Source organism: Lethenteron reissneri, chromosome 45, assembly GCF_015708825.2.
Source record: "Lethenteron reissneri isolate LAM-NWPU_2019-01 chromosome 45, ASM1570882v1, whole genome shotgun sequence".
Taxonomy (NCBI): Eukaryota; Metazoa; Chordata; class Hyperoartia; order Petromyzontiformes; family Petromyzontidae; genus Lethenteron; species Lethenteron reissneri.
In genome coordinates, this window is record NC_083823.1 from 8,011,550 (window position 1) to 8,025,334 (window position 13,785).

A 13,785-nucleotide genomic window follows, 5' to 3' on the forward strand; every position below is an offset into this window, starting at 1 on the left:
TACAAGGGAACATCTGGTTTTTAACATTCAATACTCATGTCCATACACCACCGTTTACGGCATAAATTAAGACATGCAGTTGAATGTGACCGAATTTTCACACTGCATGCCAAAATCTGCACGCTGTAGTATGCCTTTCATTTTCACAACAAACTTCAAGCACAACCTATAAGTCTTGAAAAAGCCCTTTTCAATGTGTACAGTCACCTTTATTTAATAAACGTGTCAAGAAACTTACTTTATAATTGATAGAGCTTTAGGTGCATATTTAGCACATTGGGCAGCCTCGGTGTCCATTCACCAGGACACGATCGTCTCACGTTTATCCAACATCTGCCTTCATACCGCCATCTCGGTTCAACATCTTAGGCCTTGCCCTTCTGCATTACACTTTGTAGTTGGCAGACAAGCATTGCGAGTGCAGCCGCTTTAGGGTAATACATCCACTTGAGACTTTGGCAATGAGACACCTGATGATGCACCATTAACACAAGCACTTTCTTTGATAAAGAGATTGGCAATTCTGTATGAGACAGGCCATGACACAGTATCTCTTTCTGATCACAGATTCACTGGCTGTGGTAAGCATTTGGCCAAGAACATTTAAAATAATTTTCTACATCCACAAGTCCGTATAAACCAGTCTCGCCTGTTACAGGCAGCAACCGCATGCTTCTTCACCACAGACAGCGTTGCCAAGGCCTAAGTGTATGCAGCTTTATGTTAAAGTGCAACTCGACAGGCATTCTACAACAAAATCCGATGATGCCGATGGAATTAACTAACTGTTGGTGGCCCAGCAGCAGAGGAGCTCCCAGTTTTAGGCACACGTGGCTTCATGAGTGGAGCAGAATGGGGCTGCGTGGCCCCAGGGGGGTGGGTTTCCTACAAGCTCCACAGCACTTGCAAGTTGCTTGCATCAAACGCTTGCATCCCACCAAAACCCTCATGGCAGAAGCTCGTAAAGTAATCGACAGCCTGGATTCCCCGAGGCACAGATTCTAGCAACACCAACGTTGGACTTAAGATTCCCAGCAAGTCTTGCTTCATGTGAACCGAATCGCTGCGTACCATCGGGCTCATCGTTGGTCAAAGCAAGGGCAGCCCTGGTGGCTCCCAGAGCGTCTTCACCAACTGCTGGCATTGCTGAGCGATGCACTCCGCAGGCACCACCGCCAGGTGAAGCGTCACCATCTCGTAGCAGCGCACCTCTTCCTGGCGCCGTCTCGCCGAGAGCCACATGAGGCGGCGGTACGAGTCCCCCGCCAGCACCCCCACGGGCTGCCCGGCAGGCCCTCCTCAACGTCCGCCTCCAGGTCTGGAGCCGCAAGGCTCTTGCCACCGGTATCACGAAACCACAGGAAGTAGGAGCAGACGAAGTCGCCCTTGCGGAGAGCAATGCTATTATAACCGTGCCGCAGCATTCGCCGAGAGAAAGACACGAACCACCAGACGAGGTCGCGCACCACGGCCGCGATCGCCCCATGACCCAGCTCCGAGCCGCCCTCCGTGAGCAGTGCCGGGGCGACCAGGAGCCCTAGGGCCCGGTCCATGTAGAGGAAATGGACAAGTCCGGGGAACTTCTCCAGGTAGGCAGCCATCGTGATGTTGCGCGCACTCTTCACCAGCAGGAAGTCCTTGTAGTCTTCCAGCTTCTTGCGCATGGACTGCAGCGCGCTCTCCTCAAGGGACCGGTACATGCGGGCGCTTGGAGTATCGAGCAGGTAAAGCACACTAAACGCTTTGCAGAGATACTTTTGAATGGTGCGGCAAGCCGAGGTCAAGAAATCGACGTCCAGAGTCTCGCTGCTCTTCACCAAGAGCTTCCTCTTAAAGAGTTGCCACACCTCCTGCAGAGATGTTGTCTGCGAGCGGCCGATTTTCTGGCAGTCGACGATTTGTTTCATTTTTCTATCCAGGTCGTCTTTAAGTCGGGGTCGGATGCCCTCGTCAAAAATCTTCTCCACGGACACGAAGTAGTCCAGCAGCGACGACATGGGGGCAGCGAGGCGGCTGCTGGGGCCGCGGCTCAGCAAGGAGAGCGTGATGCCGGGGTGCACCTCGTAGCAGTAGAGGTTGTGCGGAGTGAACGGGCTGTAGCTCTCGCGTCCTCCCGTCTCCAGGAAGATGCGTTTCGGTAGCTTATCATCATCATCCTCGCAGTGGCCGGCCCCCACGCTCGCCGCCACGCGCTGCGCATCGAAGCCAAACACAAACGGTACGGAGCTTGCGGCGAGCGTCGAGGAGCCGCCGCTCCGGCACCCTCCCTCCGTCAGCTCGGCCAGCACGGTCTCATCCGCGACGCTCTCCAAAGCCATCTGAAAGTCCTCCTCGCTCGATGTGTTCTGACTGAAGCGGCTGGGGCTTTGGGACCTCGGGTTCACGGCTTCGCTCCTCACAAACTCAAACTCGACCTTCCCCGGGCATCTTCCCGTTTCGGCATCCCCGCCGTTGCCCGACGCCCTGCCGCCAGGCCGCTTGCCGGGCGGCTGCTGTCGGCCTTTGCCGCTGCCGGAGTTGCCGAACGTGGCTCTGGGTTCCGCCTTTCTGCCATTTTCATGTTTTTCAGCGGCTGCCGTGGGTGTCGCGGCACCCTCGGATGCTGCCCCGTTGCCCTCCTCCCTGCGGGGAAACATCTTCTGCGCCATGAGAATCAAAAGCAGCAGATCGGAGGGGGCCAGGACCCCCGCGTTCCGTGCAGAGTAGAACGCCAGCAGCTTAGTGTGCACCAGGATAAATGCGTGCACCACCTCCTCGCCCTCGCGCTCCCGCTCCGGAACGGCGTTCGCCGCGATCACCACCTTCTCGAGGCGCTCCAGGCAGCCCTCGGCCAGCTGCGGCGACGCGAGGCGCTCCACAGCCTCCGCCAGGAAGCCCTGTTCGGTGCCGCGCAGCCGTGCCAGTGCGCTCAGCGTCGAGTCCAGCTCGGCCCACACGCGACGCCTCTTCTCCAGCCCCGGTGGCTTCAGCGCCTTGCGCAGCAGTTCAGAGTCGTGGCAGGCCAGGCCGAAGCGAAACTCCACGAGGCGACGGAGGGCGAAGATGTCTCGTGCGAGGTCGGTCTCGGCGCCGTGCGGAGCGGCGCACGCGCTCACGGCCACGTAGAGGAGGTCCCCGAAGCGCCGCAGCGCGTACCGCGCGTCGCCCACGCACTCGAACGACGCGTACGAGTCCTCCAGCTCCGTCTCCAGGACGGTGGCTGACGCCACGAGAGGGGCGAACATCCGGTAGACGAGGCTGTCCATGTCGAGTGCCGTCGGCACCTCCTGCTCGGGCGACGCATCTGCAAAGAGAAGGTGGAGAGGGGGGGGGGGGTTGAATGGCGATCGTGGTGCGAGCCTCGTCCCCCCTCTCTCCCAGAGAAGACTGGGAGACGTGAGGAGCGCGGTGTGAGGGGAGAGGCGGACACGCGGCGGTACGCACCCACGCCACCTGCCGCCCGGTGGAGTCGTGCAGCGAACGCCGCATCGGCCCAGACGAACTTCACGTCGGCGCTGCTGTCGGCGATGAAGAGGCACTTCATGCTGCTCGCTGGCGCGGCAACACAAGGGAGGAGGCGGGGGGCAGCAAGACGACTGGGCCTGCAGCAGGGAGGTGCGAGAGGACACGGCGAGAGCAAATTGAGCGACACCGGTTTGAGCACACGCTGGCGACACCGGCACACGCGAAGCGGCGACCGTGACCACGCAGTGCAGAGCGTGCACAGCGCAAGGTTGGCACAGTCGGGGTTTTTACAATCGGGTTTGTCTTTTTATATTAAACCCGATCATCTGAGATTGGGAGAAATCCGGTTTAATTGGTACTAATTTCAGAACCGCACTTCTCAACGATGGGCTTCATCCATTCCAAGCCAAGGAACTCACTGGCGCCCACGATTGTGGAGGCGCTCGTGTTCATCACGACCAACCTGCCCGCCGCATTCTACGACTACCCCGTTCCCGACGGCCTCGAGTACGATAGCAGCACCGACGAGGCAGCAGCCTGAGCCTAGGATCAGAGTTTCGTATTCATTAAACCAGGTATTAATTACCCAAAATAGGGTTTAATTGTATTAAAGAAAAAAACCCGATGCCTGCCGCTGGAAAAATCGGGTGTTTTCCACCCATGGCAGAGCGTACACGTGCAGCAGTAGAGACTCACGCTTAGACGGCAGTAGCAGCACCACAGGTCATCACCTCGTGCAGACTTAACAGACTGTTGGTGCAAGTGCTGTTAGCGAGCACCTATGAAGGCCGGCATGGCACGGCCACCACGCCCGGCCGATGTTTTACACACCGCACAGGGTTACTCGTTTTTAGGCCGAGTCGATCTAGGGGAGGCCCAGGATCTGTTCATATAATCGCCACCGGTGTTGTCCGTGAGCCGGGTTCGTCGCGCTAACCACTACACCCACCGCTCCCCTGCCCAACACCAGCACCACCACGCACTCGAAGCGGCCGCGTCTTCAGTTCCGCCTCGTGACTCCGAAGCACGTGACACCCTCTCTACTTATAGCCCCGCCTTGTGGGCGGGGCAAGCCGCCGCCGCCGTTGATTGGTCGGCGCCGTGTACGCGCGCGCGGGGCACGCTGGGAGTGCCGCGTCACGGCGAGAAGCGAGGTGAGGCGGAGCGGCTCCCCCCCCTCTCTCTCGTCTCGGCCTACGGGGGCCCCCGGGCGCCGCGCGACGTCCCCGCGGGCGACCGCTCGCGGGGTCCGCGCGGGCGGCGTCCAGCGCCGCGCTCCACCTCGCGCCGCGTCCTTCGCCTGCGCGCGCTTTATTTCTGCGTCCGCGTCAACTCGCGGCGGTTTTCCCGGTTAAGGCCGCGGCCCTGCCCGTTGCCTAGGTGGCAACTCTCGGGGCGGGGGTGATCGTGAAGGGAGGGGGCGTGGCTCTAGAGGAGGCGTGCGATTGGCTGAGCACTGGGGGGGGTCGGGGGGGGGCAACGGGAGGGGGCGTGGTTCTAGAGGAGGCGTGCGATTGGCTGAGCACTGGGGGGGGGGTCGAGGGGGGGCAACGGGAGGGGGCGTGGCTCTAGAGGAGGCGTGCGATTGGCTGAGCACTGGGGGGGGGGGGTCGAGGGGGGGGCAACGGGAGGGGGCGTGGCTCTAGAGGAGGCGTGCGATTGGCTGAGCACTGGGGGGGGGGGGTCGAGGGGGGGGGGGCAACGGGAGGGGGCGTGGCTCTAGAGGAGGCGTGCGATTGGCTGAGCACTGGGGGGGGGGGGGGGTCGAGGGGGGGGCAACGGGAGGGGGCGTGGCTCTAGAGGAGGCGTGCGATTGGCTGAGCACTGGGGGGGGGGTCAGGGGGCGGGGTTCGAGCCTCATGGCGTCATCGGCTTCCTGCAATGTGGGGGGGTTGTGCGTGTTGCGGAGGAGTGACCATTCTACGTTCCTATGGCGGGAGAGGGAGGAAATTTAGCCACACTGTTGACACCCCCCCCCCCACAAAGTGGTGCTCGTATCACACGGATGATTTTGTGTGGCCAATGAAGAGCAACTACAGAGATTCAGCGCATTTACTGATGCTGCTGCATTGATCAGCGGTGCACAAACAGCAGCAGCAGCGGGGCAGCCCTGGGCGCATTCGTCGCTGTGTGTGGCCTCGTAAAGCGTCTCGTCATAGGCGACGTATCGAGCAATGGCCCTTTTCCACGACACGTAGGCCAGAGGTTCTGCCGTAAGTAACGTGACCGTGCGATTGCGTTGAGAGTTTGATGAAAGTAACAGCAGATGCACTCACCCAGGCCACCGTCTTCAAGTTTGTGTTTGGCGCAGTGCGAAGCAAAGTGGTGCGAGGGGTTGGGATTCGTAGCCACAGCCGCACGCAGCAGAGAGAGAGAGACTCTGACTATCCACTTGTGCTTCAGGAATGCCCGTTGTTTCTGTGAATGCCCGTTGTTTCTGTGGAAGGTGGGAGCCGGGCAGTGTGGTGGTGGGCTCGCTGATGAGCTGTGTGTGAGGAAGCCAAGCAGTGTGGTGGTGGGCTTGCTGATGAGCTGTGTGTAGAGGAAGCCAGGCAGTGTGGTGGAGGGCTCGCTGATGAGCTGTGTGTAGAGGAAGCCGGGCAGTGTGGTGGAGGGCTCGCTGATGAGCTGTGTGTGAGGAAGCCGGGCAATTTGGTGGTGGGCTCGCTGATGAGCTGTGTGTAGAGGAAGCCAAGCAGTGTGGTGGTGGGCTCGCTGATGAGCTGTGTGTGAGGAAGCCGGGCAATGTGGTGGTGGGCTTGCTGATGAGCTGTGTGTAGAGGAAGCCAAACAGTGTGGTGGTGGGCTCGCTGATGAGCTGTGTGTAGAGGAAGCCGGGCAGTGTGGTGGAGGGCTCGCTGATGAGCTGTGTGTAGAGGAAGCCTTACACTGGTGGAGGGCTCGCTGATGAGCTGTGTGTCGAGGAAGCCAGGCAGTGTTGGACACGTTGCTTGCATTCCACAAATAGGTTCACACACAGTTTGTGCATGTTTCTAAAACGGCTGGATCTCAGCCGTGCATGCGGAATGATGTTTCAATAATCGTTATTTGGGAGGTTTGGATCGGCCGTCAGATGTGTTGGCAGAATCGCAGAGAATATCCGCCGGTGTGATATTTAGCAGAACAGGAATTCAAGGCAGTCGCGTAGACATTTATGTTCCCGTGAAGAGTCCGCATCGTGACGTTCCCGTCGTTGTTGGGTGTCGCCGAGTCGACGGTGGCAGCTTTCTGCCCCACACTCGGGCAGCGCAGTTCGGAGCTTGAGGAAACTGCCAGGGGCGCATGCCGATAGTATGAAGCTCCGATGGAGACATCAGCCCTCCAGCTCATGCCAGCCCATTTTTGAATGAGGTTCACCCTCGTCTTGGGTTCTTTAACCCAGGCATACTTATTCGGGTGCCCCATTAAAGAGTTTGTGTGCAGTCAAGTGTCACGCCAAGGATGGGGTCAGCCTCGGGTAACGTCGCTCCTCTTCGTCACGGGAAGTTCCGTTGAGTGTGGTGGTGTCGCTGTCGCCCCCCGTCTTGTTTTGTCCTCCGTCACTATTTCCGGGAGTACGCGACTATGCCGAGGTCGGAGTTCAGAGGCCTTTGACCTCACCGAGGAGGCTGTGGTTCAGTGTCCAGCCAGGACCACGATGCGTGCATAGGGACGAAGGGCTGAAGTAAACCCCCAACGAGGATTTGAACATAATAGAGGTTTTTGGGTTCGCGTAAATATCAATGTGTCGTTAAACCCGCCACCATCCGACACAGCCAATTAGTAAGGTTTGTCACGTAAACAAAACGTGCCAATTCGTTAATAGTTCAACACACCGCTTGTGTGTTGGAGAGTAAACCCAAAGCATTTACAATTCGGATTTAGGATAGGATTTGAACGCTCACTCTACGGCTGAGCTATCATGCGAGATTTTTTCTCGCATGGTGACCACATTTATATTCCTGACATCCTCCGCACCTAACTGATTCAAACAGGCAGATAGAGCTTTTAGTTCCTTGTTATGCTCGAGGATAAACTCGGACATTGATCCTATCTCAATCACCAAACTATTTGCATTGTGTTAGCCTCACCACAACCCCCTGTATTGCATATTCTCACTTGCCACGAACGTGATGCGACCTCTTTGTTAACGGTGCATCTCACTCGGGTGTTCATTACGCGTCACGTTTAGACTTGCAATACACGCAGACACACGTGTCGCTTGGATTCATCATCGCTGTTAGACATTGACCCCTGTCAGTTAATCCCAATTGTTGTGGCTGGGGAACTGAGAAATTCTCGAATCCATCCGAACCACGGCTGTTTATGCTTTGGGGTGTTGCGAATTTGATGCTGTCATTTTATTAAAGTGGTAAATATCTTATAGATTTATATCGCGCCTTAATCCAAGGCGCTATATTGTGTTAGTCTCATAATTTTCAATCGTCCCCATGTGTCCCCCTACCTCTGAATACCTTTCATGGTGGACCTTTAAGCACTTGGCCAGAATTCTCATTAAGACCTGAAAGCCCAAGTCGGTCAGGCTTTGCAAACGAATAATGAAGGAATATAACTATACAAACAATTGATACATCGAATGAATATCTTGTCTTGAGAGAGGACTTCTGCCAATATTGAGTGAACGTTCTCTCTCTGCAGGTTGAAGACCAGTGTGAAACCGCAAACAAAATGACTCTTGATGAATCCAGGGCAACTCTGGGCACTCTCTAGAGTTCTGCCAGGTGCCTGCATGCGCAGCCACCAGCGTGCGTGCGTGAGCGTGCGTGAGCGTGCGCCGCACGTGTAATGGACAGCGCCACACAGTGCGGCCTCCACGAAGCTCCTGACGCAGCCCGGGATGCGCACGTGAGTGTGGAGCGCGCCGGCACCGGGGACGCGCGGAGCCACGTGCCTATGGCCAGGCGCGCGTGGGGCCGAGCGAGCGTGTGTCTCCGCCGGGCGCTGTCGGGAGGCTGGGACGCCTGCCGCCTGTGCCTCCTGCCGCTGGTGCTCGCCTGCCACCTGTGCGGCGACGGCGGCGGGGACGATGGCGGCGACGCGACCCGCTCCGCCGAACGCGGCTTCCTCTCGCCGCCGTTTCCCTTCCCGCCGCTCGCCGCGCTGCTCCTTCTCGCGCTGCTGTCGGTGGTGGCGACGCTCTACCGCTGCCAGGACCAGCTGCTGTTCTTCCCAGAGCAGCCGGCGAGCTCGCGCGTGTTCGTGCCGCTCCCGCTGGGGGTGCCCCGTGAGGGCGTGCGGGTCCGCGCGCGCGACGGCGTGGCGCTCAGCGCCGTGTTCCTGCGCGCATGCGACATCGTGGGAGGCCCCGCCGCCCCGGCCGGCATCCCGACCTTCATCTACTTCCACGGCAACGCAGGGAACCTGGGCCACCGCATGCCCAACGCACTCATGATGGTCGCGCACCTGCGAGGTAACGCAGTGTGCCTCACGCGGAACGTTTACCGCCAAGTGGGAGCGGTACCTGCTCAAAGTGAGCGTACGGGCATCGGCACTCATCTTCTGTTCGCGACTCTGCAGAGCCATTGGTGGGAATGTCATGTTCTTGTGGCAGGGGATGAGGCTATCCACAACCTCCATTTGACTACCCCACAAAGTGGTACATACAGATCATCGATTATCCATTGGCTTTGGGGGGGAGGAGGGGGTGCCGGATTTTCAAAAACGCTGGATAATCACTAATCACTATTATTTAAAATAGATTGTTTTTGCAAAAAAAAATTATCACATGTTTGTAGTTATTGTTATATGTTCTTTAATGCTTTAAAGTGTGTTTACTCTATGAAATTGGCATTAAATATACATACAAATCGAGAAAAATAAATGTTCTACTCTAAAAAGTTATTGTATTTACTGTACCTGTACTTAGCCACTCCAATCTCGAAGACCTTCCATGGGGACCATGTATAGATACGTGTGCAGTATTTTCATTGTTTAAGTTGTATGTCGTGTATAATGTACAGTTTCTAATATTTAACACTAAAATCAAGCATAGCGACGTTTTTTTGTCACGCACACGGTGCCGATCGCCGGTCTGGAGCGGTTTTGCCGGATTGGCCCTTGACCGTCGGTAAATGTTGGAAGCCAGGATAATAGCGCGCCGGATGGGTGATGGACTGAGGGAAGCCCTCCGCAGCATTTAAACTTCGCAAACTTCCGTTTTGCTGAGCTGCTTGCTCAAACCGCTCTGCCACCAGGCCGGCGCAGAATTTTAGGTGAATTTCCTCGAGCTGAGTTTAACACGTAGTAGGCTTCCGCGACCAATAATAGATGGGTTTTTTTTGGGTTAGATTGCATAAATATAAATGTTTTGTTAAACCCGCCACCACCTGACAGACAATTAACAAGGTTTGTCACGTAAACAGAACGTGCCAATTCGTTACTAGTACAGCGCACCGGTGTGGTGGTGAGCAAATCCACAACATTTACAATTTGAGTACGACGTTTCACCAGTAATTACTAGCATCATCAGGCGACAGCCAAATCTGGAAAATCTGCTGTCGCCTGATGATGCTAGTGTGACCTGCACTGGTCCAGTATTGTAATATTTACAGAGCGAAATGCATTTCATCGGCGACTCGTGGATGAAACGCTCACAAGTTCCACTTCTCGTAGTAGTGAGATCACTTGTCCACAGTTGCATTATACCAGTTATGTATCTTCAAATGAATAATAACTGTTTTGCCACATGTCACATTTTCTAAAATATTTAAGTTTTTGGGTTTGAGGGTGGTTCATTCCTGGTCATTCTAATTTCAGGTTAGTTCAAGACCTTTAAAAAAATACAATTCAGATAGTAATACCCATGAATATCAGATCCATAAGTATAAGAATAGGTTTTCCCCTTTCTGGCAATAAAACAGGTGTTAAGATGTTAAAACACCAAACTGAAACCTTTTGCAAGGAATCATGTCTGCATTAACCACATATACTTGTGGTGAAAATACAAATAAAAAACATGCATTGTCTTTGAAACTGATTGGTCCACACCAGAGACAGCTTTCTTTAGAGCCTCGTCTCAAACGGTGTTAGATCTGAAGACGCCAAAAGGTGAACAGCACAAAGACATTCAGACGCTGTCTCCCCGACAGACCTGGTCTTCACCTGAGGACGGCTGCTTGCGTTGTGGCCGAAACGTCGTGAGAATTATTTTATTATGTTTTATTTTTATTATTTTATTACTTCCCTTCTACGTGACTTTACCGAAAGAACCAAGAAGATGAAAGACAATACCACTATCAGGACGTTGAGAGCTCGGGGTGGAGCAGCTAGCTACATCATGGAACCTCCCTTGCTACTATCAAAATATATATTGCCAGAAAGGGTAAAACCTATTATCATATTTTGATACTGGCAATGGTGGTCCCATGAAATATCAGATCTGTTGCCTGTTCTTTGCGTTGTCTCACATCTCATGGTTTGTGTTTAGTTTGTTGTCCTTCCCCCGCACCTCCGATTATACGTAACACGATTTTTGTTCCTGGGTAGTGTTATTTTCTCATTGCTTATGCCTCAAGTTACAGAAAATGGCTTATTCCCCACAAACTTGTGAATTAGCAGTTGGCTACGTACGGTGCAAAATAAGTTCTACATACGTAATGGTTTACTTGTTTTTTTTACCCGTTTACAGTCGGTATTGTAACGATATCTTGATTTTTATCCCCAATGTGTCTCCCCAACCCCACCTTTCATGTTTTCTTCCGCTGCTTCCTGCTCCCTTGCCTCTGTGTGCCTTCTTGTCTCCTCCGTCACTGCCGCCGGTCTCACCCCTTTGCCCCCCCCCCACCCCCCCCCCTTAGTGAACGTCCTGCTGCTCGATTACCGTGGCTACGGCCACAGCGACGGAGAGCCCAGTGAGCACGGCCTCTACCTCGACGCCCAGGCCGCGCTGGCGCACGCGATGGCGCGCCCCGATGTGGATCCGAGCTGCGTCGTCCTCTTTGGCCGCTCGCTCGGTGGCGCCGTGGCCATCGACCTCGCCGCCCGCCAGCAGCAGCAGCCGGACGGAGACGATGGCGGCGGCGACGGAAATGGCCGCCTCCACCACCACCACCGCCGCCGCCTCCACGGGGCGCTGGCGCTGATCGTGGAGAACACCTTTCTGAGCATCCCGCACATGGCGCAAGCGCTCTTTCCGGTGTTCTCACGCGGCGGCAGCGGGTCGTCCTCGTCGTCGTGCCGGCCGTTCCCGCTGCCGTCCTGGTGTTTCCGCAGCCGGTTCCCGTCGCACGAGAACATCGCGAGCTGCCGCGTGCCCACGCTGTTCGTCTCGGGACTCGCCGACTCGCTGGTTCCCCCCGTCATGATGAGCCGGCTGCATGACCTCTCGCCTGCCCCCCTCAAACGAATGGCCACGTTTCGTGAGGGGACGCACAACGACACGTGGCAGTGCCGCGGCTACATCTCCGCGCTCCAGCACTTCCTGCGCGAAGTTCTAGCGGAGCGGAGCGAGGCGCCCTCCGTGCCCGGCGCTCGCGACCTCGGCAACGTCTCCACCACTTCCATTGGGGGGGGCGGTGGGGGGACCTTTGGGCTGAGTGCCGACGCCCTGGGCGCCGACTTATTTGCGGCGGCGTCTTCTGCGCGCCGATCTTTCAGTCATCAGCATAGTCAGCAAACTAACGCCACTCTCATTTAGACTCGCGAGTTGTGTGCGCGCGCGCGTGTGGATCTGTGCGTGCGGGTGGATCTGTGCGTGCGGGTGAAGCGCTGGCGAGTTACTGCGAGGAAGGAGCGGGCATCCGAGCCTTCGGCCGTCATGATTTGGTGGCGGCGAGGGCAACCCGATTGCACTTTGTTGTGATTTTTCACTCGTCATGCACACGTTGCCAAATACAATTAAATAACCTTTTAAAAAAAGTCAACGGAAAAAATTACTGTCAGTGCTATATTTGTGTACAGATTTCACGTGTAAGCGTGCCTATTTTTCCATGTCATTTTTCCATTGAGACATAACAATTCACAAAGATGTATTTTAACACCTCCGAAAGCAAAAGTTTAAAACGGATGAATTTGTTCAGTTTTCATGCATCCATGGACACGGCCAAGCGCCACCGCCATTGGTTTTGTGGCGGTTCCACGCAGAATTTTTTGAATTTTTCTGGGGGAATTGCTCTAGCTTCTTGTTTCTTTAGGGTTCTATGATAATGAAGAGTATTGGGTGTGGCAGTTTGCTATCCTTTTTTGGGTTTTCTGGATTTCAGGTTTCTCAAACTGATGGGAGTTGAATAAAATACGTCTTTATGTGTGGATGTGTGTGCATACTCGTGTGTCAGTCTGGAACATGGATCTTTGTGTTACGTGAGTGAAAAAAGCATCTGGTATTGCCTGTCTTATGTGTACGAGTGAGTGATTTTGGTGAGTGTTAAAATGCACGTTGGAGGACGGAGGCACGGCGAGCTCAAACCGGTGGTCGTTCAAGTTTCAAGGTTTTTTTGTGGAACCTGGCGAGAGCGCGAGAGACCATGAGTCATTTGCTTGTGCCGTGGGTCACCAAAAATGACATCGACAAAAACTAAGGAAAATAAAGTACAGCAAATGAAGCAAATGCAATAAAAACTGCATCACGTGAGGAGTCAATGTTAATACAATCCCTGTAAGTGCAAGTCAGCTTCAGCAGATAACAACTGAGTACAAGAAAACATCTCGGGTAAGACTTATTGTACTAATTATGTAAACCGACAAGGATATACAAGTAAAATGCAATTGCCAGCGAGGTTATAAAGAATCCACAGTTCAGCATCACATTGTATTTTCGATGCAAGGCTAATGGAGGATGCATGTTTGAAGCAATGGAATTATAGGTGTTTGGGGCAGTAACAACGAGTGAACCATGCGAGTTGTCCTCCATAATGGTGCACTCCGGTGCTTTTTCACCAAGGTTGGTGGGGGTGAGTGGTGGCACAGTAGTTGGCACAATACACTACAAACTCAGTGACCAGGGTTCAATTTCACAACAAAATTCAGTGATGAATAGAGATCTGGGCCTCTGAGTTTGACAGCACCTAGTGCAGTGTGAAATCAGCATTAGGGTGACAAAGACAGCCCTGGCATGCTGGTGCCCTTCCCAGCTGGCCTTAATAGGTGATGGCGAACAGCACTTGCCCCAACAATCCGTTAAGATGACACGGGGGGCACGGCCTGGGTAGCCCAGCCTGCGTATTTCCAAGCCTGGATATCTCAGGCTGTGAATAACAGATGTAGTTTGAGCTGTCAGACTCCTGCACACTGCAAGTGGGTTCTTGAACATAGTTTCAGACCCACGGTGGCTGCTGCAGACGCACAGATCGTATCATCAGTGAGCAGCGCTGGGTTCCGTGACTGAAGCGCCGCGGCAAAGAGGGC

General features: G+C 54.9%; 2 protein-coding genes across 3 annotated transcripts; one reads left to right on the forward strand and one right to left on the reverse strand.

The window, feature by feature from the left end:
- Positions 1-176: 176 nt before the first annotated feature.
- On the reverse strand, positions 177-4,537 carry HPS1 (HPS1 biogenesis of lysosomal organelles complex 3 subunit 1). The gene is given in 4 exon segments (XM_061570375.1): positions 177-1,281; positions 1,284-3,283; positions 3,424-3,581; positions 4,428-4,537. Coding segments are annotated over 3 exon segments (2,292 nt in total). The 5' UTR covers positions 3,524-3,581; positions 4,428-4,537; the 3' UTR covers positions 177-1,089.
- Positions 4,528-12,690, forward strand: ABHD13 (abhydrolase domain containing 13). Of its 2 annotated transcripts, none has more exons than XM_061570378.1 (3): positions 4,528-4,598; positions 8,083-8,854; positions 11,241-12,690. In XM_061570378.1, the coding sequence occupies exons 2-3, from the start codon at positions 8,230-8,232 to the stop codon at positions 12,077-12,079; spliced, it is 1,464 nt and encodes a 487-aa protein (XP_061426362.1). In that variant the 5' UTR covers positions 4,528-4,598; positions 8,083-8,229; the 3' UTR covers positions 12,080-12,690. The 2 variants fall into 2 exon arrangements, with proteins under 2 accessions (XP_061426362.1, XP_061426360.1); XM_061570376.1 differs by lacking the exon at positions 4,528-4,598 and adding an exon at positions 5,290-5,657.
- Positions 12,691-13,785: the final 1,095 nt, after the last annotated feature.

Coding starts and splice junctions, on each gene's coding strand:
- ABHD13 (XM_061570378.1), top strand. CDS start 8,230: ATGGACAGCGCCACACAGTGCGGCCTCCACGAAGCTCCTGACGCAGCC. Junction 8,855..11,240: donor GATGGTCGCGCACCTGCGAG/GTAACGCAGTGT, acceptor CCCCCCCCTTAG/TGAACGTCCTGCTGCTCGAT.